The following is a 26914-nucleotide window of genomic DNA, read 5'->3' on the forward strand; positions in this document are numbered from 1 at the left end:
TAAATTATTATTTTCTAAGGAAGTTCTGCATGAAAACAACTAGCTTCATAACATTTTATGCACATTCAGTTCAATCAATATAAAGCTTTTTAAGTTCCCATTTATATTTGAACCTCCACGTTTTCTTTTGTGCTGTCATAGAAGCTTTTTTTCCATGTGGCTGCAGTCAACGAGAAGTGGGCCAAACCTTTCTAATAAGTGCCAGAACCTTGTGGTTTGTTTCCAGATCAGTTCATTCGGTTTATATAAATGCGTCTCTGAAAGTGAGGGGTGTTCTGTGGTCTCGTATCGAGTTCAATTCCTTTGATCAGCAGTCGCTGCAGAGGCTCACCACCGGGGACGTGACCTTTCTCGCTTCCTCTGTTCCTTCTTGTTGTTTCCTCGCCTGCGGGCTTCCGGTTCAGAGTGCTGAGCGGAGGCCTTCCCTGACGTCTGGACGGGGACGCGGGCCGAGAGACATCCGCGACCTCTGCCACCGGCCCCTCTCTCGCTCTCTCTCTCCATCCTTACCCCTTGATTCATGTTTTTCTCACCTTTTTACACGAGTCAGCAGTGAGTGTGTGTGTATGTCGGTGCCATTATCTCAAAGATAACATATCTTGTGTGTCTTTCACACAATGTTTCAATTCACTTGTCTTGAATTTAATCAGTCGGTCTCCGGGCATCACGGACATGTGACCACGCCGCAGAAGTCAAAACAGAGTGTGTGGATGCTGTCACCGTGTGTGTGTATTATCAGTGTGTATCACACACTATCGGGGCGTGTTGCCCTCGCACGCACAGGCACACGTTATCTCAACCTATCCGCTGCTTTTATTGGGTCGACTTGGTTTGCAGTAGGAGGCGAAGCATCATTACATCGTTACAATCCCCAAGGACAAGGCGACTAAACGAGTAAACACACAAGAATATCGCCAGAACATAAACCAGTAATGTTTTGTAATGCTTGTGGTTGCTCTTATGAGGGCCTGGTCACTACATGACAATATGCGTATTAACGTTTAATCGCTAATTAGACTTGCACGTTCATGTGCACGTTTCTCTCCTGCAAACACGCTGCCTTCTTTCAGAGGTGTCTTCGTGTAGGTTTGAAGAAAAGAGTTTTAATTCTATGGAACAAATTCCAGATTTGTCATTAAATAGCAATTTGTGCATTGCTAGAATTATCACACTCACTTTTAAATGTCTTAATGAAAATGGTCTTAATTTTCATAAGTAAATGACAGAAATGAGATGGACTAAAGAAGACTAACTTCTTTGTTAACTTTGTGGTTCACGTCTATAATGTGAACTGCAAACGCTGCTGTTTAAAATCTCCCTGCAAGTGAGCAAGGCAGTAAACCTCAGGGACCCGCACCGGTGTATTGTCCACCAGCTTCCTGCCATTGTTCTGTTTGACCTTTGACCCCCGCTCCGGTCAGATTCACCTTGCTGCGCTTGTCATCGGGTTCTTAAAACAAGTGGATTTCAGGCAGGAAATGAAACTCAGCTTTTTACTCGTGTTCCTTCTCGCTCTGTGTCAGCTGACGAGAAAAATCCGCCCCAAAGTGCTCCGCTGGGACAACCAGGAGAGGAAATCCGCCCAAAACTTCCTGTCAGGAAGAGAGGAGATTTCTCACAATCTCTCTCTCTCTCTCTCTCTCTCTCTCTCTCTCTCTCTCTCTCTCTCTCTCTCTCTCTCTCTCTCTCTCTCTCTCTCTCTCTCTCAGACATGCCGTATGAGTACATCCACTTAATTACAAACGTCTCTCCCAATGTTATATTATAATAGTATGCAGCTCCCTGTAATCGTGTTATGGTCTTCTAATTCACATAATAGTTGTTAAAGTCTTATAACAATACAAATATTTTATGTATGTAATGTATTAGAAATGGGCGTTTGTACGAAATGAGTAATTCACTTCTGATCGTTTAAGTACATTTGGCCGGTTCACTTTTACACCAGTAACATTTTAATGGACATTCCGAGGGATGATATATTTTGAAAAGGTGGCATTTTTGACCTAAGTAAAAGAACTGAGGAGGCCTATCGTATGATACAGGTTGGAGAAGGAGAGAAGTGTGCATTAATACAAGTTTACTGCTGTTACCACTGAGAGTAACTTCTGCTACTAATCCTGCCACAGGAGCACTGGGAGGAGATGACCTCTGCTGGGAGGTTCCTACTTTGCCACTTTCTGTTGTTGTCCTTTTTCTTTTCTTTTTTTTTTTTTTTTTTTTTGTTCTCTTCTTGGATTAGAGGGGAAAACACGCGACGCCAGCAGTCCTTCCAGCCTCTCTCCGCCTCGCCGGACGCAGTCGACAGTTCGTTCGTTCGCTCGTCACTGAACAGAAGTCATTGTTGCCCTTAGAGCTGAAAACGAGAACGATTATCTGCTGATAATCACCACGCTGCCTGGATCCTTTTTTTTTATCTTCCAAGTGCTTCTTTGTAACAAGCAGGTGACTTTCACTCTGTTTCTTTTGTGTTTCTTTACACATTGTATTGTTTTCTGAGAGATTTGTTTTTCCTGCACAGAGGATGTTGTTGAGTGTGTGTTCTTCCTGTAGATAGCGCAGCATGTCGTGTTAGAGCTGTTGGACTCGGAGGAGAGGACACCGATGGGAACAAGCTGCCTGAAAGACATTCTCTACTTTTCCACTGCTATTTCTTTTTACTGAGTGAGCAAGACGCCGGGTTGGTGGATTTTTTCCCCCCCACATTACCCCACCTTTGGATGTGACACTTTGAGCCATGCTGCCGCTGCTGCTGCTGCTCTGCCTGCAAACATCACAGCAAGAACAGGTAACACTGCTCCTGCCACAGCGAGACAACACGTCCCACGCTCCACTCATTGTGTTACTAACAAGGCCTCCGAATAGTTTAGCAAGTTCGTACAGAAAGCAACGTTGTTTTTGATCAGGCAATGAATGAAAAGTTGTGGATAGAGTGAACTTTTTAGTACAATAACACAGTCCTGCCTCATTGGAATACTTATCAATTCATTTTTGTACTTCCCTAAAGATAGGGGACTATTTTGTAGTGTAGTCTCTGGTTCCTTTGCAGGTTCAAAGTTGACATGCCAAACATTTGACCAATAAAATATAATTAACTGCTCGGTATGATGCAAACCACAGATGAATTCGGTCTCAGCTTTTCCTGAAAACATTTCCCAGGTGGACATGTCCCCCCGGGACAGAATACCTAAAGATTTCCCTCACTTGATCCGTGGGAAAAGGACTTGTATAGAGTGATTGTGTAAGTGAAGAAAGCTCCTCTGCTCCCTCAGACTCTTCCTCCTGGACGGTGTGACATCTCACAGAGGTTGGACGTGTACACCTCCTGCTCCTCTTGTGCCGCCATCAACAGGTGCCCCCAGCACTTCAGCAGCGCGGGCACCACCAACTGCAGGTGAGCACCGACTGCAGGTACGCAACGACTGCAGGTACGCAACGACTGCAGGTACGCAACGACTGCAGGTACGCAACGACTGCAGGTACCTAACGACTGCAGGTACCTAACGATTGCAGGTATGCACCGACTGCAGGTACGAGTTGACTGTAGGTTTGAGACTGAAGGTACGAGATGACTGCAGGTACAAGTCAACCGCAGGTACGTGCCGACTGCAGGCACGCAACGACTGCCGGTACGCAACGACTGCAGATACGAGCAGGCTGCAGGTGCGAGCAGACACAGCAGAGCAGTGCAGGATGGTTCCACACTACTCAGACACACAGACTTTAGCTCAGTAAATGTGACTCAGATGTAGTTGAAAGTGGGTTTGTAGTGGTAGTGGTGGTAGTAGTAGTATTATGAAGCTTCATCTCATGTTCTCTGTGTGCTGCAGCTACGTGGTGCAGATCGGCGGCAGGGATGTGGTGTTGGATGGATGTCAACACATCTGTATGAAGGGGTTCATGCAGCCACAATGCTGCCCACAGCACTGGGGACCTCTTTGTCTCTGTAAGACACACACACACAAAGATTACTAAACAACATCTTTAATAATAGTGGTATTAGTAGTAATAATCCTAAATATTTGTTATATTATTTTCTACTAAAAATATAACATATTTTAACTTGTTTTTAATACATGTACAGTCAAATAAAATCTATAGAACCAAGCCAATTGTGGATTTTAACATTTGAATAGTGTTGATTTACAGAAAATGTATCTATATATTATTAGGGTTTCTTCTTTTATTCAATTTATGGTTCAAGTTTAACAAAAGAAAGAAAATTCAAGCGTCATATTGATAAAAGAAAAGACTTAACAGGAAGGCGGGACTGCTCAGTTTTCCTGTAGTTCTGATTGGTTCTTTTGTTAAATGTCAGTTATTTAAACCGAGGGTCTATCGCCATTAGCACATGTCTTATTTTCTGTCACAGGTAAAAAAACAAAAATTACCGTCAAAATACCGACTTTCAGCTTTATTTTGTGTTTGTGTTGTCAGTTGTGAGTTTACGACAAAAAGTAAGAGATTAAAAGCGTATTTCTACTTGGAGGGTTAGCTTGCTAGTGACCGGTTAACGTTAGCTTGTTTAACTGAAGCAGGTTACGTCAGCGTTACTAGTTTTAAATCAAGGCTTTGCTGCTTCAGGTAAATGTGTTTGAATTGTTAAACGTTAGCGTTAAATACCCTGATCATTACAATAACTACCCTCTGCACGTTCTCAATTAAGAGTTAACGTTGTACACAATTTAACTTAAGACATTATTCTCATGTAGAGTCGTCACAGATCATTAGTATTGTGATTTTGGTTTGTTTTCAATTGGTTTAACGACTACTTGCTGTATCATCAACATTCAGAAGTGCTTATATTTCACATTATTGTTAATGTTGTTATTACATAATCCAAACATATTCAAATCTACAATCTCTGACAAATGTGACTTTAGAATAAGATTCAGAGATTTTTGAGCATCGGAGTAACTGAAGTAAACAATCCTATGACTCACTGTAATAATTTACCTGTCTGACTGCCCGTCTCCCTGTTGATCTGCCTGTCTGACTGCAGCCTGTCTGACTGCCTGTCTCCCTGATGATCTGCCTGTCTGCCTGTTGATCTGCCTGTCTGTCTGCAGCTTGTCCCAGCTGGTCGGGGAAGACCTGCAGCTTCCATGGAACCTGTGTGGACGGAGACCTCGGCAACGGGACCTGCGTCTGTGACGTCAGTCTGTGTTCAAGTCTCCTCCCTCATTCAAAGACCAATAACGTTAATCAATAACATCAGCCGCTCGCTCTGCGTCTCGGACGCCAGATTCTGGACATACAAAAATATGTTTTCGGGACATTGGAGAAGTTTTGCCGGGTTTGTCGGGTTCAGGCTGTTGATGGTGATATTTGTCCTTCCCTCCGCAGGATGGCTTCTCTGGCTTCGCCTGTCAGGAGTGCAGAGATCAGAACAGATTTGGAGAAAAATGCGATAAAGGTTTAAAAAAAACATCTTCAAATTGTTGTGTTAACAGCTGAAAAAAAGTCCCACAGCTGTTTGAAAAACTGTTCTGTCTCTGTGTGTGTGTGTGTGTGTACAGAGTGTGACTGTGTACACGGGGCGTGCAGTAACGGTCCAGAAGGTGATGGACAGTGTTTGTGTCAACCGCCCTACACCGGGAAGCGCTGTGACCAAGGTGAGACCACGACGTGCTGCCTGAAACTAGAGGAAGCATCACACTCTTTATGAGAAAGAGAGGAAAGCGTGGACTTGTGTGCAATGATGATGATGATGATGATGCCGCTGTGCTTGGCAGTGAGCACCAGGTGCAGCAGCTGCAGCCCGTACTCGTACTGCAAAGGAGACGCAGACGCCGCCGGCTGTGAATGTTTGCCCGGCTACAAGAAGACGTCCACCGGCAAATGCGCAAGTAAACGCACAACTTCTGTTTCATTGGTTCCCACATGTCAGTTTACGTGTGTCACGGCGTGGTTTCTTTCTGTGGGCTCATCCGTCCACCAGCAACCAACGCCGTCACCAACGAGGTAGAAACGGATTCAAGCACAACCTGTGAAGGTTCCACAGAGCTGACATCTACCGCTCAGAGGGGCCAGTCTTTTGACTCTCAGGCAGCGATGAGACCTCCTCTGGCTCCACCCTCAGGCCGGACCTTAGGTTCCTCATCAGTGACAAGGATTTAAGAGCAGCAGTTTATTAAAAGCACCAGGAACCAAACGCAGTTATCTGCTCCCCAGCGTCCTCAGAACTGAGACCAGGACAAGGAGCTGATGTAGAAGAATAACGCACCAGACGAGGGTCAGAACTAGAACCAGAACTAATTTCTTATCGTTCTGTGAGCCCGTGCAAGAACCGGACCAGAAGCAGAACTACGGCTCTTATTTGTGCTTTAATGAACCCGGGTTTTTTTTTATCTCGTCTCGAGAGTAAAAAGTAATCCTGCAGTCTCCTCTGGACCGAGTGAGATCTTTGTTTTTCTTTCACCAGGTATCTGCTCAGCGAGGGATTGCGACGCAAACGCCCAGTGCTCCTCACAGGGGTCAAGGGTCACCTGCGCCTGCAAGCCGGACTACCAGGGCGACGGCAGGGTCTGCGTGCCCAGGAACCCTTGCTCCGAGAACAACGGCGGGTGTCCCGTCAACTCCACCGTCTGTGTCTTCAAAGGACCCAACAAGGTCAGAGCACATCCGGAGACGCGACCAGAACCCACAGGGTCTCCTGTCGTTAGGTCCAGAGGCTACAAACCACAGGTGTGTCCTGAGAGCGCGTCCGACCGCGTCGTCTTCATCCGTCCGTCTGTCTGTCCTCCCGTCAGTCGCAGTGCCAGTGCATGTTCGGCATGTCCCCCGTCGGGGGCAGCGCCGCGTTCGGCTGCGAGCTGGTCTCCGCCTGCTCAGAGGACACCTGCGACCCCACAGCCGAGTGTCTCACCGAAACGGACGGGCAACACAGGTCGGTCCCCCCCAAAAACGACACGTCCCTCTGTCTTCTGCCTCCGCAAAGAGAACCGGACACGTCGATGCTTCATTCAATCAACGGTTTGTTGTGAATGTACTAAAGTGTCGTCGGTTAACACCCCCCCCCACCCTCCTCCCCCGTCCTCCTCAAGGTGTGTGTGTGAGGCGGGTCAGATTGGTGACGGACACCGTTGCTATGGCAACCTGATGGAGCGGCTGATGGAGCTGGACAGGAGTGGAAGCCAGAGGGAAAATCTGACCGGATCCGTCGCCATGTTTGGTAAAATGTTTTAAAATGATTTAATGCAAAAAGCAGCTAACAAAGTAAAAACATAACATTCAGAAATTAATCAATTGATTAGCCGTGGGGATTAAAATATTTACAGCTTAAGTAATTTTTTATATAATTTAATTAATATATTTTCTCCTTTTGATACGATTTGAATTTGTTCAAATTTGGTACAAAGTTCCACTCGCACAACAGTGAGGCCAAAACACACGGATGAATATGCTAGTCGACCATCTCGGTTCCATCCTGCATCCATTCTGCATCCATCCTGCATCCATCCTGCATCCAGCAGCACACAACAAGAGAAATGGACTTTTTCTAATAGTCTGTGATGTGTTTTTCCAGCGAAAGGCTGTTCGCCGCTGCTGAGCCACGCGGGGCCCTTCACAGCCTTCGTCCCCGTGATGAAGACCCCTCTGAGTGTGGGTGGCCACCCAAACATTTTCACACTTTATTATTATTTTTTTTAAGAGAGCTTGCAGACGAGGTTGGGGAGGATGATCACGCTTACTGACCTCCGCTGTGTCCACAGGGCGTCAACGAGGAGCAGATGTGTAAAAACCACCTGATCCTGGGTCAGCACATCCTCAGGGATCTGGAGGGCCGAGACTTCAACCTGGTCGGAGGAGCCAAGTGGAGAAGCAAAGGCAACAAGGTGACGCCGCCTCTAGAACGGGCTTTCGCTCACAGATACTACATCATTATTCACATTATTTTAGTTCTAATATGACTGGAAGAGACCTATTTATTTTTCCAGCGTGTTAAAATGTTAAAACAGTAGTATGAATCTTAAGAACTCGCTGTAACATTGGATGGAACAAATAGTTCTGTAGTCATTAAATCCTTAAAAATGTCTAGATATTTGAAGATGATCACAAGGATGTTCCTTAATTTAATGTATTGGTCCTACAATCATAAAATAGAGAAAAGCAGATCCAGATAGTTTTGTTTAATTTATTATTCTGACACATTTAGGCCCCTTCAGTCCTCAGAATTAAATGTATCCATCGAAATCATTGAGATAAAATCACAAATCCTTTAATTATTAAAATTACACAGTTTATTTCATTTTTACATACATTCCTCAAGGTAATGTACTGAAATCCCCCTCCCCCGTTATTTGGATATTGGTTCCTGAAGTCGATATCAAGCCCTCCACCTCCCCACTACCTTGAATATTTTCTATTTGCAATTTTGATTATTGATCAATTATTAAAGTAAGTTTAGAGATTTCCTTCGGACTCATCAGACCAGTGCTCCGGTCACATGTAACATGTGTCACTCCTTCCATCTGTGCTTTGTCATAGTAATTCTCCGTAGTACGTAGTATTTCACTGGTTCGGTCTGCAGGAGATACGTAACTATCATCTTTTACCCTCATGACCTCTTACTTTGCTTTTCCTGAAGTCACAAAGATCTTTCTTGGTAAAACCTTCAGAGGGAGGGGGTTCTCGGTGTAAATGTAGGGAAGCAACGTGCCTGTGAAGGTGTGTTTGAAGGTGTGAATGTGCGTGTCAGTGTTAAGATCAGAGAATGACAGTTCTCCTTCCTCAAAGTCCAGATGAACTCTGACCTTCTGGAGCCTCTGCTTCGCTGGCAGATCTTTCTCTTGATCCCAAGTGGAGAGCGCCGTCATTTTGCTCTGGGAAAACGAAATCCTCCACAATCCGGACTGTAGGCATCCGCCCCTCTGGATGTTGTCTCTCAACACGCCCAGCTCCCAGTCCTTGTTGTTCCCGACCGCAACGTCCCAGCTGTGAGTCCCCGAGCTGAAGCCCTCCGAGGCAAGGACGGAGCAGGAGAACCTGGTCCTCTCCGGGTTCTTGGGAAGCGGCTGTGGTTCTCCGAATGTCACACTGGTCAGATCTTCAGACAGGATGAGTCCTGGGTCGGCAGTGTTTGGGTCCAGAACCACAGGACTGTAGGAGACCACGTCCTTCATCCTGATCCAGATGTTGTAGGTCAGGTTGCCCAGGTGTTTGGCCTGGTCTATCAGAGCTCCTGATGGCAGCTGTGGGTCCTCCAGCAGGGGGCGCTGCTGGACTCTTTCCAGTGCAGCCTTGTAGTGGTTCAGGAAGGAGACGTCTTCTGCTCTCAGCTGCTCCACTGTGGCTCTGACTGTGTCTGAAAGAGCTGCTATCTCTCTGCTCAGTGCCTCCATCTTCTCCTGCATCATCTGACACTTCTGCTCCTCTTCCTCCCTCAGAGCAGAGATCCTGGCCTCCTCTTCCTCCTCTAGAAACTGGTGAAGCTTCTTGAACTGGTCCTTAATCATCTTCTCTGTGTGTCGGGCCTGGACCTTCATGTGTGCTGCTGTTTGATCACAGTTTCCTTTTACTTCTTCAAAAAGCTTCAGCTTTTCCTTCAAGGGCTTCAGGTACTTCTGGATCTCCTCTTTGAGATCCTCTGCAGCCTCGTCGACGGGTTTGAATTTGTGGTTGTTGTGTGATTTTGAATCTCTGCAGACGAGACACACTGGCTGCTGATGGTCCAGGCAGAAGAGTCTGAGCTTCTCAGAGTGCAGCTTGCAGACCTTCTCTGGACCGTTCTGATCTCTCTTCAGTAAAAAGGCCTCACACAGGTTCTTCAAGGCCAAGTTACGAGGAGGCTCACTGCTTAAGGACCTAGTCTTACAGCATGGACACTCCTTAATCTGTTTGCCCCTCCACCAGTTCTTCACACAGTCTCTACAGAAGCTGTGACTGCACGCCAGAACAACCGGATCGTTGTAGATATCACAGCACACAGGACAGCAGAGATCCTCGTCCAACCTGGCAGACATTTTGTCCTTGAGCGAAGCCTCAAACGCAGCAAGCAGAATGGGGAAGTCAGTCCGACTGGAGAGTTGCTTTCACTTTGAGTCGTACCGCGCCCAGTTCACCGTGAGAAGTCGGCAGCTAGTTAAAGTATTCGGCCCAGTGATTCCAGTCTTCTCTGCTGCAGCCGCCGCTGGTAGTTTCATAGTAGTCTTCTATGAGAGAAGTTGTCTCTTTCTGCCTCGTCTTGACTGTGTGTAAAAGTTGTTTCCTTTTGGTCCGTGTTGCGTCAGAGAGGGGGCGGAGCTTGATGCAGGCTGTGCAGGTGGGGCGGGTGCAGGGAGCGGGTTCAGGCGACATGAACACACTAAAGGCAGAGAGAAGGCATGTTTGGAAAGAGAAAGCAGCGGAATGATATGCTTACCATGTCATTGTGGCGGCGCGCTATTGGAGAGAAGTGATCAGCTGACCATGATTGACGGCAAGGGAAACAATGAGAAGAGTGAAAGGCATGAGGGATAAACAACATGGTTCCCTGACTGAACTTACACTCGAGCTTCGTTTGTAGGATCTCAACACGATGAAGAGAATAGACGGAATAAAGTAAAACCATTGTGACTCCACGGAGCAGCTGTGTACTAACATCCTTAGTTCAATAGTAAACACATAATGAAGCAATGAAGGACCCACACACATGATCGTCTGACAACAATAAGTCGGATGAGTTTAAAAAATAAGTCCTATTCTGTATTGCGTTGTTTTAATACACAGTACAGACTACAGTGAAACCTTCCCTGTCAGCACATTTTTTGCAAAAGCTTGTAAGAAACACACTGTGCGTTAGAAAGATCATCAAAAGTTTACACAAACCTTAAGGAATCAGGTGATTTAAAAAAGTCTCAAATGGCTTTCTGCCTTTTGTATTCATGCATCTTTAAGTGCTCTATCTGCTCCACCCAGAGGTTCATCCTGATGGATAACCCCAGCAGGCCCTACGCCGTCATCCAGGAAGACCTGCCAGCGGCCAACGGGATCATCCACGTCATCGACCGGCCAATCACAAGCACCCGCTCGGACAGGTCTAACCGGGACGAACAGGCGAGTTCAACTGTGGCCACGAATGGGAACGGAGCACCGATCATACTTAAACATCTGCCACTATGCATTAACACGTGTTTGTATTTTGCCTGTTGAAATGTATACTTTCCTACTTAACGGTGTTTCTACTGCATCAATGCAAACGACACTGAAGTCATTCACAATGAATTTCGCTCCGCTTCTGTTGTCCAGTTTGCCGATAAGACGATCAGAGAGATTCTGACCATGGATCCGAAATTCAACCGCTTCCTGTCGCTGGTGGATGTGAGTATTTTCTTCAGGCCAATAACATCACACGGACGAACGCTTGGCTTTAGGATGATGGACGATGTTCATTCAGTGAATGATGGTCCCTCCACAGCGAATTACACCATTTGGGTGAGGGCTGCTTTGGGGCGGGGCTTGTGTGATTGACAGGTCACTGTGTATGTCACTTCCACGCAGTCTGAATAAGATGACTGCCGGTCATTGGCTGCAACAAAGATGGAGATTACCAAAACACCAGCCTCACTTCCAGTAGTTGATGCCTAATCCTTTGGTTCTAATTGAAGGTGTGTGTGTGTGTGTGTGTGTGTGTTCTGGTAGAACTGCGGGTCGCCGCCCCCCTTCCGGGGTCCCGGTCCCCTGACGGTGTTCGTCCCCACCAACGGGGCTGTGGACAAAGCCAGAGACGGCAGCATCCTGTACATGCTGCACGAAGTAGGTTCATTTGACCGTTTTCATCTGGTTTGAATGGATATTGTTGCTGATAACAGGTGACTCTAAACCGGGACTCAGTTGACATTTTGTAATATCAACAAAGTCCACAAACAGACGGGGAACCATCTATGTATCTTTTTCAAAGCAAATCCTCTATAGCTTTAATTTCATAACATCTCCTTGTTGTTGGGCCTTTTCATTATGCTAATGCAAGGATAATAAGTGATTCTTTATATTATTCTTTTCTTTTTTTCGAAGGCCAAATATAAACTTCAGGAACTTCTGAGACACCACGTTTTCTCCCATGCTGTGGTAAGACGACCCCTCAACCCTCCACGAATCAGTTATACTTGCTGCTTTCTTCCTTTTTGTATTTGTTTTACATTGAGAAGAAGAAGGTGCACAAAAAAAGCTTTTTATCTCTAAAACCTTAGTCCTCAGGAAGTCATCACAAAATCTGACAACAGGCCACTCAAACATACAACTCTTCAAAGGCAATATCACATCATTATTCTTCATCACAGTCCTTTTCTCAAGATTTAAGGATGCCGCGACCTTTGAGGCAACAAGCCCCCACACTCTACCATCTGTTCAAAGGTGCTATGTTCCATATCCTGAGCATCCTCTCAACCTGGTGACGGCCCAGAAGCTAACGGTGCTAACAAGGCCTGCAGCGCTGGCAGAGTCACCACCTCTCTGAGGGAAAATGAAGTTGTTGATGTTGACTGTGGTATCTTCTCGGCAGCTGACGGTGGACGAATTAGCTGCTCTCCCGCAGATCCAGACGATGGCCAATCAGATTGTCTCCATCAGTGTGTCCAATGATGTAAGTGTCTCTGGTCTTTGACAGCGTTTCTCATTCTGTGACTTGTCTTATTTACAGTGAACATTAGCAGTTTATATAAACCCTTCTTGTTCCAGGGTGAGATCCTACTTGGTGAAAAGGGCGTCCGTCTGGTGAGCACCAACATCGTGGCGTCCAACGGGATCATCCACATGATTGACGGGCTTCTGTACCCGCCCTCCATCCTTCCCATCCTGCCGCACCGGTGTGATGTCATCGACAACAAAATCATCACGGTGAGGCGGAGCGAAGCAGAGAACTTTACTCAAGAAACAGAAAGACGCGCAGAGAGACTTCCGTTAACTTCTTTCTCCCTGCGGCGTGTTTTCAGGGGCCGTGTGTTCAATGCAGTTACCTCTATGACACTAAATGTCCAGACGGCACCACTGAAATGGTAAAACATCATCAACACTTTCATCATCATCCTTTTCTGCACCCTGTGGTGATTTCATGTGCTCTTTACATCCACTAAATGAAAGCAAATTGATTGACACTAACCGGATAAAAAAGGAACACCTGACACGCTATTCTTCTGTGTGGGAATGAACTTGTTTTCTGGATACTATTGTGTGCTTACATTAACCTGGTGTTACAATTAAATATCGTTTTACATTTTTTTAGGGTTCAAAGAATTATAATTCCCTGCATTTGCTCTCAATGCCTGATCCATATTTTAAACAAAATCCTTTCGCTTAGTTCGCCAATTTGTGCGCAGATGTGTCGTCCTTATTGTGGTGTTGGATCTGTGTGTCTCCAGGACAGACATCAGATCGGCTGTGACTACGTCACGTCTCCCCTCAGGCCCACGCTCAGTCGAGGCTGCGCCAAATTCTGCAACGCAACCAAGAAGGTGAGACTTGGGCTGCTTTTCATCTCCATTTTCTGCTTCCTTTTGTCACGTTGCCTTCTAACGAGAAGATGCTCGCGCTGTTGAAGATGGCTTCTTTTGTCAATTATTCTGGTTTCAGGGATGCATATCACAGAGTTCAAAGCTGTCTTAGAAACTCACATGCGCTTCTTGAAGGTAGCATGAAGTCATGGTGTGTGTGTGTGTGTGTCTGTGTGTGTGTGTGTGTCTGTGTGTGTGTGTGTGTGTGTGTGTGTGTGTGTGTGTGTGTGTGTGTGTGTGTGTGTGTGTGTGTGTGTGTGTGTGTGTGTGTGTGTGTGGCGACAGGTACCACAGTGCTGTAAAGGCTTCTATGGTCCGGACTGCAAACCCTGTTTCGGAGGATTCCAGCATCCCTGCTACGACAAAGGAACGGTGAGTGACGTGCACGTGTTCTGTCCCCGGAGCGTTTGTCAACTGATGGCTTTTTATTCATGTATTTCCTCCCCCACCTCCTCTCCCCTCCCTCCCACCACATGCAGTGTTTTGACGGGATCCATGGCAACGGCTCGTGCAGCTGTCAGCCAGGCCTCAAGGGGGTCGCCTGCCACATCTGTGTGGATCCATCCAAGCACGGTGACAACTGTGATGAAGGTAACATCTCCTCCTCACCTGGAGAGCAACGGACACACACACACACACACACCCTTCCCAGTCACTGAGGGGTGTTTGACAGGGTTATATAGTGGATACATGTACACACACAAGTCCACTGGCTAGTGATTGGCAGATACACGTCTGTGACCGAGGACCTTTTCCACATAATGTGTGTGTGTGTGTGTGTCTTCAGTGTGTCGCTGCGTCCACGGTGTGTGTGACAACCGTCCAGGCAGCGGCGGTGTGTGTCGGAGAGGATCCTGCAAGGGAGGATTCTCCGGGGAAAACTGTGACAAGACGGCCACGCCGTGCAACTCGGACGGGCTGCAGGAGCACTGCCACATGCACGCGTACTGCACGCACAGCGGGCTGCAAACCACGTGAGGCCCCGCCGTCGCCACGACAACCGGTGTTTCAATGATGTCGCTTGCTGTGTTCGTTAGTCAGAAATGTTTGTTTGTGTGCGTTGCACCAGGTGTTTGTGTCGAGATGGATACGAGGGGGACGGTCACTCCTGTTCTCCCGTCAACCCCTGCCTGAAGAGCGGCCGGGGAGGCTGCCACGTCAACGTGAGACTTACTGCGTGTGTGTGTGTGTGTGTGTGTGTGTGTGTGTGTGTGTGCGGGCATGTGGGTCAATTATTTCCAATTGAGCGGGAAATAATCTGATAACTATTAAATCATGAATAGGATCTTAAGTTTGTGTAACCTCGTATTAAAGAGATAAATCCGTCTTAATATGTTTTTCTGTATTACTTTAAGGCGTTATTACTTTTCGTTATTACGTTCAATGTCATATTTACCAAATATATCTTCATTTTGAAAAGAAGAAAAAGACAACCAAAACAGTCTAAATCCCCTCCAGCAGATATCTGAGACGTGATATTGTGTATATTTACTGTGCTGCAATGTTGTGAACAATATTCTCGTCTTGAAATGAAACATCAGATGTTTGTCACGTCCTCTGCAGGCGGAGTGTGTGTACGTGGCTCCCGGTAACGCCTCGTGTGTGTGCATGGAGGGTTGGACCGGCGATGGCGGAGTGTGCGTGGAGATCAACAACTGCCAGCTGGAGGGGAGAGGAGGCTGCAGCCCCAACGCCGTCTGCAACCACATCGGACCCGGACAGGTCGGTTCACGGCAATCGATGACGGACAGCAAGCGTCAGTCACCAAACAGCCAATGAGATGATCTATATGATGTCTATATGACCTTCTATTGTCACCATCTCCTATTGTCTATTAATTAGTTACTAGTTAGTCGCCAGGCTGTACATATTGAGGAAGGACTGTTAAGTTTATGTGTGTGTGTGTGTGTGTGTGTGTGTGTGTGTGTGTGTGTGTGTGTGTGTGTGTGTGTGTGTGTGTGTGTGTGTGTGTGTGTGTGTGTGTGTGTGTGTGTGTGTGTGTGTGTGTGTGTGTGTGTGTGTGTGTGTGTGTGTGTGTGTGTCCGGCTGTGTGTGTTTGCAGAGTGAGTGCGTTTGTAAGACAGGCTACATGGGGGACGGTATTGCGTGTGACCTCATTAACCCGTGCACCAAGAAGAACGGAGGCTGCCATGAACTGGTAAACACACGTTAGTTCTTACTGCTCTTCATGCACATGTTCACTTGGGTTATGAGTTTAAAGTCCTTTATGAAACAGAGGACTTCGGAGGATCGGTGTAATTGACTCTGTTTTTTCCCATGGTCCTCAGGCAAAGTGTGAGCTCTCTGAGGGAGCCGGGACGCACACCTGTACCTGTCCCGAGGGCTACGCCGGAGACGGGACCATCTGCTTCGGGACGATACTGGAGGTGCGCCTCCTTTGGCTGTTTGTATTCAATGTGATGGACATCTCTCCCTGTCCCCCATTATCCAAACTGTCCTTTTGTCAAACGGCTGAAAATATAATGTCTCCAGGAGCTGGACATGAACTTCAACCTGTACCTGTTCTACCGACTCACTCAGGTGTGTAAAAACTACATTAATAAAGTGATTTGGTCTGCTGGCGTGTTACATTAGCCAATATGACACAGATGATTTATCTGTGTGTGCTGTCAGGTGTACAGTACCCTCTCTCCTGACCTGAGTGGGAACCTCACGGTGTTTGTCCCGTCCAATAAAGCTGTGGCGAACATGACGTCAGCCACGGACAAGTTCTGGAACGGCAGACACCACCTGCCTCACCTCCTGCGGTCAGCCTCCTCGGGAAGATCCTGAAGATCGAGAGTCCGAGTTTTGTGTTTGGTGAAATGAGTTTCCCCTCTGCTCTCTGCAGAGCCCACGTCCTACCGGGGATCTACTCCGTGGAAGACCTGGTCTCAATGGTGGGCCGCAAGCTGACCACCCTGGACCCCTCGACCTCCTGGGAGGTCAGCAACAGCAGCGGGGTGAGAATGTTGTTGAGAATGTTGATGCTGCACGGAGAGACTTCACACTGTGGTGGATCTACATTTGGGAGGATCATTTTATTTGTGAAAAATCCTCCACTTCTGAGGAGATTCTTTGTATTTGATACAACAAACAATGCATGAAAAAGTCAGCGGACCACCAGGGTGGAGGTCAGGTGGTCAGAAATGTTATTATCAATACCAGAGAAACACTATTATTCTTTATACCAACATTATTAAGGTGGAAATTTGTGGATTGAAGCCTTGTGAGAATTCAAAAGTATCTTGAAATCGCTTTGTGATTAAGTATTTATTACTAACTAGAATAAAGAGAAATTATGAAGAATAGAGAAATCATCAACACAAGTACAGACAGAAGTCAAATGACTCAATTCAGCTGTAAGGGGAAAAATGGTTCCTTCTCCCTCAGAGGAGAAGGGAGATCTGACAAAGAGAAAAGGAGAGAACAGGAGTTTTAAACCCTTTCGAAGAGGGACACTCACGAAAGATCACACACCGAGTTCCTGAGAGACTCACAACATGCAGCTCAACAAATTCTCCCCCAACAATTATTATTTATTATTTTATTGCTCTCAACGTAGAAACACAGAAATGGACCATGATCAAGAAGCAAGGACAACAAAGTAGAGAACAGAAGTAGCACACACAGCGCACACTCTATTTAACGGTTGTGTGTTGTTTCAGGTGATCCGCATTGGGACCTCGTCCATCGTCACACCCAACCTGCCTGCGCTCAATGGCTACATCCACGTCATCGACCAGGTAAGAGTCCCCACACCTGAGACCAGGGGCACGTGGCAAACCGGGCACGTCGAACTGAAAGACAACGTCATGCTCATTTCTCAGTGTGAAGGGATTTGTCTTTTGGGTAAAACTGTGATTTCATCCGATAGAAAACCAGATTCAACAAGACCTCAAACATGATGCATGAAGAAAGCTTCACAGATGCTTTTGTGGGTGCATTTTTCCTTTTGGCCTGACCATCTGTCTGTTCATTCGTTTTGGGCGGGATCAGGTTTTGACTCCATCGCGCTTAGGCCTCCCCCCCGAGCCCCCCACCCTGATGGCCTTCCTCAACTCCTCCTCCACCTTCACTCTGTTTGCAAAGCACGCTCTGGTAGGAGATGTGACCCTCTGTTTCTCCATCTGAATTAAACCCTATTGGTGTTTTCTAACAGCCTTTCTGTGTGTGCGCGTGTGTGTGTGTGTGTGTGTTCACAGATGTACAATCTGTCAGCTGATCTGGGCGAGTTGGATTTCACGCTCCTGCTGCCAACAGACGAGGCCATCAGGCAGCACCTCAGCACGACTAACTCCTCCCTCCTGGTAGGTGCAGGTGACACGAGCCAGCCCAGCGACATAAAGGGATGCTACAGCATCAGAGCCTGTAAAGTACAGTGTTCTCTCTTTAGAAAAAATATATTACATTCCTATTATATTAATAATATATGAGTATTTTGACTGTGTAAACTTCAAAGTCTACAAACCTATTTTTGAAGTGAGCTCTGTCAGGCCTTAAAGTGCATCTGTCAATATGTCATGAGAATTATGGAAATGTGTAGATTCCATTCTGTAAGTCGACGTGAAGAACAGCAGCAAAAATGTCATCCACACTCCATCCATTTCTCAGCCGCCAATCAACTCAACAATAGACATCAGAGATTATAATACCCCATTAATCTGTAAATGATATCAATACATACATTCTTCTTTAATCTATAAAAAACAAATGATACTCCAGATTTTGGTGTCTCTCTGTTATAATGTTGGTGTGTTGAGGTAAAGAGGCGGAACACGTCGTCTGACCATGACTTTGATTTTTTTGTTTTGAAAATGATCTTTGTGAAACCCGCCGGCCTCGCTTCTCCGATCGGACTTTAGCTGAAAACCTCTTCTTCCGTTCGCCCAGGACTCCGATGTGTTAAAGTACCACGTGATCCCCAAGGAGCTGCTCTTCCCCGACCACCTGTCCGACGGCGTGCTGAAGAGCACGCTGCTGGGCGCCGACTACCAGGTCCAGTTCCACTTGAACCACAACAACCAGGTAAGCACACCCGGCGATGTCACCGCGCACGCTGACGCAGGCACTCCACGAAAATGAGTTCCCTTCCATCAGCCAGAGACTGGAGCTCTTCATCCATGACTGTAGTGAGAGACACAAACTAGGAAATCAATCGGGAAGAAAAAAAAAGAGTCTGATTTGCTTCTTGTCCCCCAGACGGCGGTGAACGACGTTCCCCTCGACGGCGCCATGACCGAGACGCAGCGCGGCGTCGTCCTCGTCCTCCCGCAGGTCCTGCAGATCCACCGCAACAGATGCAGCCAGGAGGTCCACCTGCAGGTCCCAGTAAGGATGGAGTGGGGAAGGGGAGGGGTGGATGAGCGAGGCTTTAGTCTTCAAAGCACAAAAAAGTGCAATAGTTATTTGATAAGTAGTAATGATTCCTCTATCTTCATATAAGTAATTGTTGATAGCTCGAGCATTAAAGACCAGAGAGAAGAACATCTAAAGGCGCCTGGTTTTATTGGCTCACACAGCCGCTGCTTCCTCTGCTGATCAAAGATGAATCTTTGCAGACTCTCTCTGTTTCCTTTGTGTTCTTATGTGCTTTCTTTAAGTGAAAGTCCTCCTTGCGTTCTCATGCAGGGGAATATCTATCCGCTGTGCTGGTCCAGGCGCAATCAGTAGATCAAAATTCACAGAGAAATCTGACATTCTGACAAGGAACGGTGACTAACTGGTGCTGGTAGGGTTGTGAAGTCAGGCCCCAGAGCTGTCCGCTCTATGAATAGATTATGAAAAATGCTGTTGTTATATGACCGCATCAGACGGATGCACGATCAGTTTGATTTGTCTGTGTCTCACGTCCCGTTCGATCGTAATGCATGTGATGCAGTGTTTGCACCGCTGTGCATTTTCAAAATGCCACTTGTTAACAAGAGGAAGCCGTGAAGGAGCGATTGATGCTCAGGATCTTCTTCTTCTGTAGTCTGATACATAATATGTATAATATATATATATATATATAATTATACTATTATTATATGTAGATTAAAGTAGCAACGGACAAAAGTAGCAACGGACAAAGCTTTATTCACCGACTGACGTACAAAGGGATTCATTAATCCCCAAATGTTATTTTTATTCCCTCTAACCCCTCTGTCTCCAGGGAAGATGCTCAGACTGTGAGGGACCACCTCGATGCCATTTCAGCCACAAACCAGTGAGAAAACTGAACAATAACATGAATTGAAAGTGTATTTACTTCTTAGGAGATGAAGTCAGAGTTTTATGTGCAGTCTTTGGGTCTCTTTTCTCTCAGATGGGGTTCTAATGTGTTTCATATGTCCTCTTGCAGATCAAAAACCAGTATCCAGAAAACATGAAATCCAACTGTAAATACAGGAAGCGAGTCGGATCCCGCAGGAAGTCGATGCCGGGCTGTCTCATAAAATGTCTTCAGTTAACCACGGTTTGTTCATGGAACTTAGCTATAGCTTAATATAGCTACTAATAAGCTAAAAGCATTAGCTGCTTTAGTGGTAGCAGCGGCTAAAACCCCTCCACTTGGTTTTTTTTTTTTTTTTACCTTTTTAGACATTTTTTATGAGAATACTTTTTTTCATGATCTGGTAAATTCAGATCAATAGTTATACAACCCTCGGAAGAAACTTCAACGCATACATTATAGTTTTGTGTGTAATCAAACTTCAGAAGGAGACGCAGCAGCCATCTAGTGTCCTCTTCCTCGTTGGTATCATTTAACAAAGCCAGCGCTCCCTCTGCGGAGCAGCTGCCAAACTTCATCATGGTCAAATGAATCTTAACTAATACCCCAATGGCTGAATAAACGTCACCTAAACCGGCCGATGAAGTGCTGACAAAAAAGGCTTAATAATAATAATGGTGATTATGATGATGATGATGATAATAATAGTATTTATACTGATGTCTCTCCTGCAGGATCACTCCTGTTGCCCCGGTTACTACGGCCACGAGTGCTTCAAATGCCCGGGAGGCATCGGCAGCTGGTGCTCCAATCACGGGGAGTGTCAGGACGGTAGCCTTGGCAACGGGGAGTGCCGCTGCTTCGAGGGCTTCCACGGCACCGCGTGCGAGGACTGTGAGCCAGGACGATACGGAGCCACCTGCTCCTCCAGTGAGGAACATGCACACACTCGTCCTGACGGAAACAAAGTGTTCATTGAAATCACACACAAAAAACAAAACCACTTAGCCGGCTTCAAGTGACGCAGCCAGTCGGATGCAGAGAGATAAGTGTCCATTATTAATAAATGACGTGACGATAAAGCATTCAGAGACTCCACGGGGAGATTGGTTAATGGATGGACGTGTGCTTGGAGAAGCAGCGAGATAAACACCCCCCCCAACACACCCCCAAGTTGGGTCCGGGGCTGGTGGGCGGGTGTTAGCTGCTGGAAGGTTGAGTTGATGTAGCGGAAGGAGACTGGGCGCAGGTGGGGAGGTGGGAGCATGCGTCACGGCAGCATGAAGGTAGATGGATGACCTCATGTAAGGAGACCGCAGCGAGATGCCGATGATGTCATCGTTACGTGTGCTCATTGGATAGACAAAAACAGCTGATTTGAACAGCTGACTGACGAACGATGACGAAGAAATACTGAGTGATGGATATGAGAAATTACCAAGAGAATATTCCTCTTGTTTGAACGTAGTAACACACTGTGATGCCTACACACACACACACACACGCACACACACATGTAAGCTTACAAACCAGCAACACTGATAATCATCAAATCGATGACGCTAACTGACGATGCTATGAAGTCTTTGAGGAGATCAGAACTTAAAACTCAGAGGAGGGTTTTAACCTGTGTCCGTGTGTGCGTGTGTTGCAGAGTGTGCGTGTGACCACGGGAAGTGTGAGGACGGTCTGGCAGGAAGTGGCAGGTGTGAGTGTTACAAAGGATGGAAAGGAGCTTCCTGCTCAATAGGTAAGACAAAAACACACACGTACACACACAAAGTGTCCCTCAGCAAGACACCCAACCCCTTCCTGCTAATAAGCTAAAAGCATTAGCTGGGTGGGATGGGTTAATATATTAAATACTTTTTTTGATCGCTTTGGACAAAAACGTCAGCTAAATGACATCTAATGTAATGTGATGTAAAATTTAACAAAACTCATATTTTGTTAAAATCTTTGTGTCTCAGAGATCAAGGACGACGCCTGTGGAGGCAGATGTGACGAGAACGCCAAGTGAGTCCTGCTTTTGTGTGTGTGTGTGTGTGTGTGTGTGCGTGTGCGATAAAGATGTGAATTGTTTTACCCAGAATACACCTGGCTGTCTGGAAGCTTTGACTCTGGGTGAACATTTAGTTTGAGGACTAAAAGAGTTAAAACGGGTGGAATTAATAAATTTGACAACATATCAACACAACAACAATATTTGTCCTCAGCTGCGTAACGGGGCCGAAGGGTTCAGCCGCTGCCTGTGTGTGTGTGGCTGGATACGAAGGAAACGGAACTTACTGCAATGGTAAACACACACACATACACACACCACACACACTCTCACACACACGCACATACAACTGCACAAATATAAACTCTGCTGCCTTCTGTCTCCGTGTGTCTCTCAGAGCTGGATTTGTGCAGCAGGTCCAACGGCGGGTGTTCAGAATTTGCTGTTTGCCTGAGGGTCTCTGCAGGAGAGAGGACCTGTACCTGTGGAGAGGGGTACACTGGAGACGGGGTGATCTGCCTGGGTATGTAGTCCTGACCCCTGACCTCTGACCCCTCACCTTAAACCCCTGACATCTTACCAAGACCTGGAAAAGTATTAATAAATACATCAAATGTGTTTTCCGACCTTGCAGAGATCGACGGATGTCTGGTTAAAAATGGAGGCTGCCACCAGTCAGCCGATTGCACCCGAACAGGCCCCAACACGGTGAGGCAACGCTGTGCTGCGTAATGACTCCTAATGGGTCAGCGCCGAGGTGTCACTGAACCCCGGGTCTGGCAGGGTCTGTTTTGACACTGACCCTGAGCAGAGAGTCAGTCAAAGGGAACTAGAGAGGATCGCTCAGTTTACTCCCTCTTGGAAGCAGGGTGTTAAGGAGAAATGTTTATGTGATTTGTTCGACCCCGGTGGAGTTTGGAATCTTTTATTGACCGCCCGCTTGCTCTATTGTTCTGTTGTTGTTCTGCAGACGGCCTGCACTTGTCGGATGGGCTTTCAGGGCTCGGGGAGGTTCTGTTACCCCGCCAACCCGTGCAACAAAGTACGTCTCCGGTCAGCCGCGGCTAATGAGCAACGTTTGAGCCTCTCCTCCTTTTCCAGCGGTTTAAAGATCCACCTTTTGTGCGTGCAGAAAAACGGCGGCTGCAGCCCTCACGCTCGCTGCGAGTACCTGGGTCAGGGTCGGAGGAACTGCACCTGCCTCCGAGGCCACGTGGGCGACGGCTTGGACTGCCGGGGAAGCACCAACAACGTGAGTCACATGACCGCCAACTCACGCCACTCCCCTCCTCCCGCCGACCCTGACCTCTGACCTCTGCCCGCCGTCTCCTCCAAAACCCCCTCCTCACAGGAAGTCTGTCTGTCTTACAGGAGTTGTTCCGCCAACCAGAGAATATCTTCCTCCGTCGAATGGTGTCGGTGAGTCATGTTGAAACCTTTTTTTTTTGTTTTTAGTGTAATTAAAATGATTTGTTAAGCAGTGAGAGTCTCATGTACGGCCTTCAGCACATAAGTTCACTTTGTTTTCTTTGTGTTTCCTAGAAATCCAACGCTCGTGTTTTTTATGGCGATGGACCGTTCACGACCTTCGTTCCCCTGGAGGAAACAAACAGGAACTTCTCTGTGTGTACATCTGCTGTTAAATGATTTCATGTGATGAGACCCAACTTGTCTTGAGCTTATTTCATCTTCCTTTGAAAAACTATACTGTTATTCACAGGCTGATTCATATGAGACGTACCTCTTGTGTGTGTGCGTGTGTGTGTGTAGTTTGAGGAATGGGACCAATCTGGTCGTCTTGCTGAACTGGTTCGTTACCACATCGTTTCCTGCGAGACTTTGACCTTGAGTGACCTCAAAACAACCAAAGCCGTCGTCGCCACATCAGGACACACATTGCACTTCAGCCTGCGGGAGGTAACACACACACACGCAGACACACACGCAGACACACACATGCATATTGTATTTGTAGATCTACTCAGGACAGTGTTTAAGATGATTTGAATCAAAACCTTTTGAAGGACATTCTAGTGCTAAAACGTACTTTAAAAAGAATGGAAATGTCTGCATTGTTATACATATTTATACCTAATGGTACCTGTCTGCCTCTCTCTCTCGCCCCACACCTGTCTCTCTCCCACCTGCAGGGTTCGGTCTGGGTCAACAACATGACGAGGATCGTAAGGAGTGATTACATCACTTCTAACGGCGTCATTCACCACGTGGACGCGCTGCTGACGCCCTACAAGCTGCAGGACAAACGGAGGCTGAAGGCTGACTCGGTGACTTCAGTTCTCTGCACGTGGATCACCGATCGATGATCAATCGGTGCTGGAGACAGCCGGTGTGACGTCTCTCTCTCTTCCTCTGTTTAGATGAACTATACGTCAGCAGCTGCCTTTTATGGCTACAGCCAATTCTACAAACTCGTTGAGGTAAAATTATTTCATCTGTGAGGATGAAGAAGCTAAATTACCTTTTGAAAGCCTTTACACGCCCGGAATTTGATAAATATGATACACGCAAATAAATCTGCACAAGCAAAGCACCATCAATCTTCCCTCCATTTTAACCAGAGCGGCGACTTTTTGAGCTTCCTGTTGGCCTAATATTTGGACTAAGTTTGAGTTCCCTCTAGTTAACAGTAGAGTTGTCAATAGATTTTTTTTTAAATGTTGAACTAGTGACTCTTCCTCCTGTCCTCGTGCACTTTGCTCTCAACTCTACATCATTTAGCGGAGGTGCTAACAATCTCCCCACATTTAGCCAGAAGGTTTTCAAACCACAATCTTTTAGGGACACAGTGATGATCCTCTGCATACTGTGTGACATTAGATGTTGAGATGGAAGTAGCCTAGCAGCTGGATTAGCCTAGCAGATAGCTTAGCATAGCAGCGAGCGTAGCTTAGCAAATAGCTTAGCCTAGCAGATAGCTTAGCCTAGCAGATAGCTTAGCCTAGCAGCGAGCTTAGCCTAGCAGTGAGCTTTGCCTAGCAGATAGCTTAGCCTAGCAGCGAGCTTAGCCTAGCAGCGAGCTTAGCCTAGCAGTGAGCTTTGCATAGCGGTGCTTTAAGTTAAAATGTTTTGTTGAATCTCGGTCACATTAATCGCATAGATTAACGCGTTTATGTTGACAGCCCTAGTTAACAGTGATGTAGTGTACGTCTAGGCCCTTTTATTGGCGAGGCCTTCGTGCTGCTAATGCTGTGTGGTCTTCACTCTTTGTGCAGGACACAGGGTTGATTCCGGTGCTGCAGATGTCCATCCATCAGCCCTTCACCATGTTCTGGCCCACAGACGAGGCCCTCGACTCGCTGCCGGCTGAAAGAAAGCACTGGCTCTCCAGCCCCGACCACCAGGAGGAAGCAGCCGCGCTGGTGAAGGCTCACATTATACGCAACTCCAGGGTATGAGGATTTATTTCATGAATTGACAGTTTTGTTATTTTTACATGTAGCAATATGCTGGAATTCTGCATGTGTATGTCACTGAATGTAGGTGTACATATGTGTTGTTATATATTACTTTAAGGGGTGGTATGTCAGGGCCTCATGGTTTCCCATGTGTGTGTTTAGATGCTGAGTATCGGTCAGCCGGACAAAGCCTCGACGCTCCGCACCATGCACGGATCCACCTTGAAGTACAGCTGCGACCGGACCCTGGTGGTGAGGAGTCATGCCCACGCACACAGTTAAGAGAGGCCGGAGGGTGGTGATAATGTGATTAGGACCAATACTGTAACTCGTGGATTTCTTGATGCTGAGACCAACGCAGGAGATGCTGCACTTTATTGTGTGGTTGCTAGGTTACAGAACACGCCATTGTTTGGCTTTCTGATAGATCAGGGTAAAAAAACGTGCACACTTTGAAGGTGCTGTTCCTCCGTATTAGCAAACTATCTTGCACAGCTAGTGGCTTGATAATATACTACACTATGTTACTATTATTAGTATTATTATATAACATTATACTACAATTATCCATGGTATACTATGTCTTATTATACCATGTTACATTACAGCTAGTAACAATCACAATCATCCTTTTTACTAAATGACCACAGAATCTACATGTGCGTGTGTTCAGGGGGCTGTTTTGATTAACGGCAATGAAGCCAAGGTGGTGGAGCGATACATGAACTTCAAGGAGGGCGTGGCCTATGGCATCGACCAGCTCCTGGAACCACCGGGCCTGGGAGCGTTCTGCGACAGCCCGGAGAACACGACCACCAGCGTAATGAAATGAAGGCTATTACTCGCTCAAAAGTAGTCTGTTGAGATCAGAAGATTGTCACTCCCCGTGATTGGAGATCCATTGTCTTGAACGCTGAACTGAAGCTTTGTGTCTTAAAATGTCTCAGGGTCGCTGTGGACGCTGCCTCTTTGCCCCTTCCTGTCCCTTCAGACACCTTGACACGGTAAGAGATGGAAAAGAAACCTGAACATTGGCAGCTTTTACGATGCAAAGAGATTCATTGTAAATCCTGCTTTCATTCAGGGAAAGACGCAGATTTGTTTTAACAGGTTTCCCTCGTTTGGGCGCCGCTACCCACATTGGGACTTCATGAATGATCGTACCACATCGATGGGCTGTAAGAGAATATGTCAGTTTTCTTCCTGGGTCCAGAAGTGCTGCAAAAACCACTACGGTCGAGACTGTCAAGGTAGGGATGATTCATCTGATCCACCCAATGCCCACTAGCTTCTGTCCCTTTGTGGAGCGTCCACAGTCAAGAGGTCTCAAGGGCACCACGAAGGACTGGTCATATCCAGACTTCATCCTCTGGCGGTCACATCCCTCACTTGCCTCTGCTCCCTTTGTTCCAGTGTGTCCAGGTGGCCTGGAGGCCCCATGCGGTAACCATGGTGACTGCGACGATGGAATGAAGGGTTCAGGTCGCTGTCGGTGCCACGAGGGCTTCGTAGGCGAAGCCTGCAACCGGTGCACAGTCAGACACTATGGACCCAACTGCACAGGTAGGGTGGTCTTCTGCAGGTAGACCCACTGAAAAAAAAGAGTTAAACTCTGTTTTATTACGCAATGAGAAGAGGCCAGGGCCGGAGCACGTAGCCGCCGTAGCACGGTGACGAACGTAGCTTAGCTCTCCATCCTGTGATAGCAGAGGGGTTAGTCTCGTCTGCCCGACCCAGTGACTGGCCCGAGTATTGATAAATCCGCAGCGCTGTCCGTGGTGCTGAAGTAGAATTTTTAACCGCAACTTATTCACTA

At 46.8% G+C, this 26914-nt stretch overlaps 2 protein-coding genes across 2 annotated transcripts in view; one reads left to right on the forward strand and one right to left on the reverse strand.

Annotated features, from left to right (window-relative positions):
- The first annotated feature begins 2247 nt into the window (after window positions 1–2247).
- stab1 (stabilin 1) overlaps window positions 2248–26914 on the forward strand; it is a 33456-nt gene continuing 8789 nt past the window's right edge. Inside the window, exons 1-57 of the mRNA XM_037490307.2 lie at window positions 2248–2442; window positions 2551–2785; window positions 3270–3391; window positions 3828–3943; window positions 5067–5152; window positions 5344–5413; window positions 5517–5612; window positions 5733–5846; window positions 6422–6609; window positions 6750–6886; window positions 7044–7171; window positions 7526–7602; window positions 7713–7835; window positions 10897–11034; window positions 11227–11298; window positions 11620–11733; window positions 11992–12045; window positions 12479–12559; window positions 12655–12813; window positions 12909–12971; window positions 13335–13427; window positions 13752–13838; window positions 13946–14057; window positions 14254–14440; window positions 14536–14629; window positions 15030–15188; window positions 15529–15624; window positions 15755–15853; window positions 15960–16007; window positions 16101–16234; window positions 16318–16429; window positions 17135–17212; window positions 17466–17567; window positions 17672–17776; window positions 18360–18494; window positions 18669–18797; window positions 19621–19674; window positions 19810–19923; window positions 20415–20610; window positions 21335–21430; window positions 21651–21696; window positions 21897–21976; window positions 22080–22205; window positions 22317–22390; window positions 22653–22724; window positions 22815–22934; window positions 23054–23101; window positions 23225–23305; window positions 23453–23599; window positions 23833–23967; window positions 24061–24120; window positions 24916–25092; window positions 25261–25350; window positions 25772–25918; window positions 26046–26102; window positions 26183–26348; window positions 26512–26661. Coding sequence (XP_037346204.2) covers window positions 2735–2785; window positions 3270–3391; window positions 3828–3943; window positions 5067–5152; window positions 5344–5413; window positions 5517–5612; window positions 5733–5846; window positions 6422–6609; window positions 6750–6886; window positions 7044–7171; window positions 7526–7602; window positions 7713–7835; window positions 10897–11034; window positions 11227–11298; window positions 11620–11733; window positions 11992–12045; window positions 12479–12559; window positions 12655–12813; window positions 12909–12971; window positions 13335–13427; window positions 13752–13838; window positions 13946–14057; window positions 14254–14440; window positions 14536–14629; window positions 15030–15188; window positions 15529–15624; window positions 15755–15853; window positions 15960–16007; window positions 16101–16234; window positions 16318–16429; window positions 17135–17212; window positions 17466–17567; window positions 17672–17776; window positions 18360–18494; window positions 18669–18797; window positions 19621–19674; window positions 19810–19923; window positions 20415–20610; window positions 21335–21430; window positions 21651–21696; window positions 21897–21976; window positions 22080–22205; window positions 22317–22390; window positions 22653–22724; window positions 22815–22934; window positions 23054–23101; window positions 23225–23305; window positions 23453–23599; window positions 23833–23967; window positions 24061–24120; window positions 24916–25092; window positions 25261–25350; window positions 25772–25918; window positions 26046–26102; window positions 26183–26348; window positions 26512–26661 — 5995 coding nt within the window. The 5' untranslated portion in view covers window positions 2248–2442; window positions 2551–2734. The remainder of the gene's footprint in view (window positions 2443–2550; window positions 2786–3269; window positions 3392–3827; window positions 3944–5066; window positions 5153–5343; window positions 5414–5516; window positions 5613–5732; window positions 5847–6421; window positions 6610–6749; window positions 6887–7043; window positions 7172–7525; window positions 7603–7712; window positions 7836–10896; window positions 11035–11226; window positions 11299–11619; window positions 11734–11991; window positions 12046–12478; window positions 12560–12654; window positions 12814–12908; window positions 12972–13334; window positions 13428–13751; window positions 13839–13945; window positions 14058–14253; window positions 14441–14535; window positions 14630–15029; window positions 15189–15528; window positions 15625–15754; window positions 15854–15959; window positions 16008–16100; window positions 16235–16317; window positions 16430–17134; window positions 17213–17465; window positions 17568–17671; window positions 17777–18359; window positions 18495–18668; window positions 18798–19620; window positions 19675–19809; window positions 19924–20414; window positions 20611–21334; window positions 21431–21650; window positions 21697–21896; window positions 21977–22079; window positions 22206–22316; window positions 22391–22652; window positions 22725–22814; window positions 22935–23053; window positions 23102–23224; window positions 23306–23452; window positions 23600–23832; window positions 23968–24060; window positions 24121–24915; window positions 25093–25260; window positions 25351–25771; window positions 25919–26045; window positions 26103–26182; window positions 26349–26511; window positions 26662–26914) is intronic.
- LOC119229683 (E3 ubiquitin-protein ligase TRIM35-like) lies at window positions 8115–10221 on the reverse strand. The gene has a single exon (XM_037490309.2). It carries the CDS (start codon window positions 9960–9962, stop codon window positions 8568–8570), a length of 1395 nt encoding a protein of 464 aa, XP_037346206.2. The 5' UTR covers window positions 9963–10221; the 3' UTR covers window positions 8115–8567.

This window comes from Pungitius pungitius, chromosome 8 (genome assembly GCF_949316345.1).
Source record: "Pungitius pungitius chromosome 8, fPunPun2.1, whole genome shotgun sequence".
NCBI classification, from domain to species: Eukaryota; Metazoa; Chordata; class Actinopteri; order Perciformes; family Gasterosteidae; genus Pungitius; species Pungitius pungitius.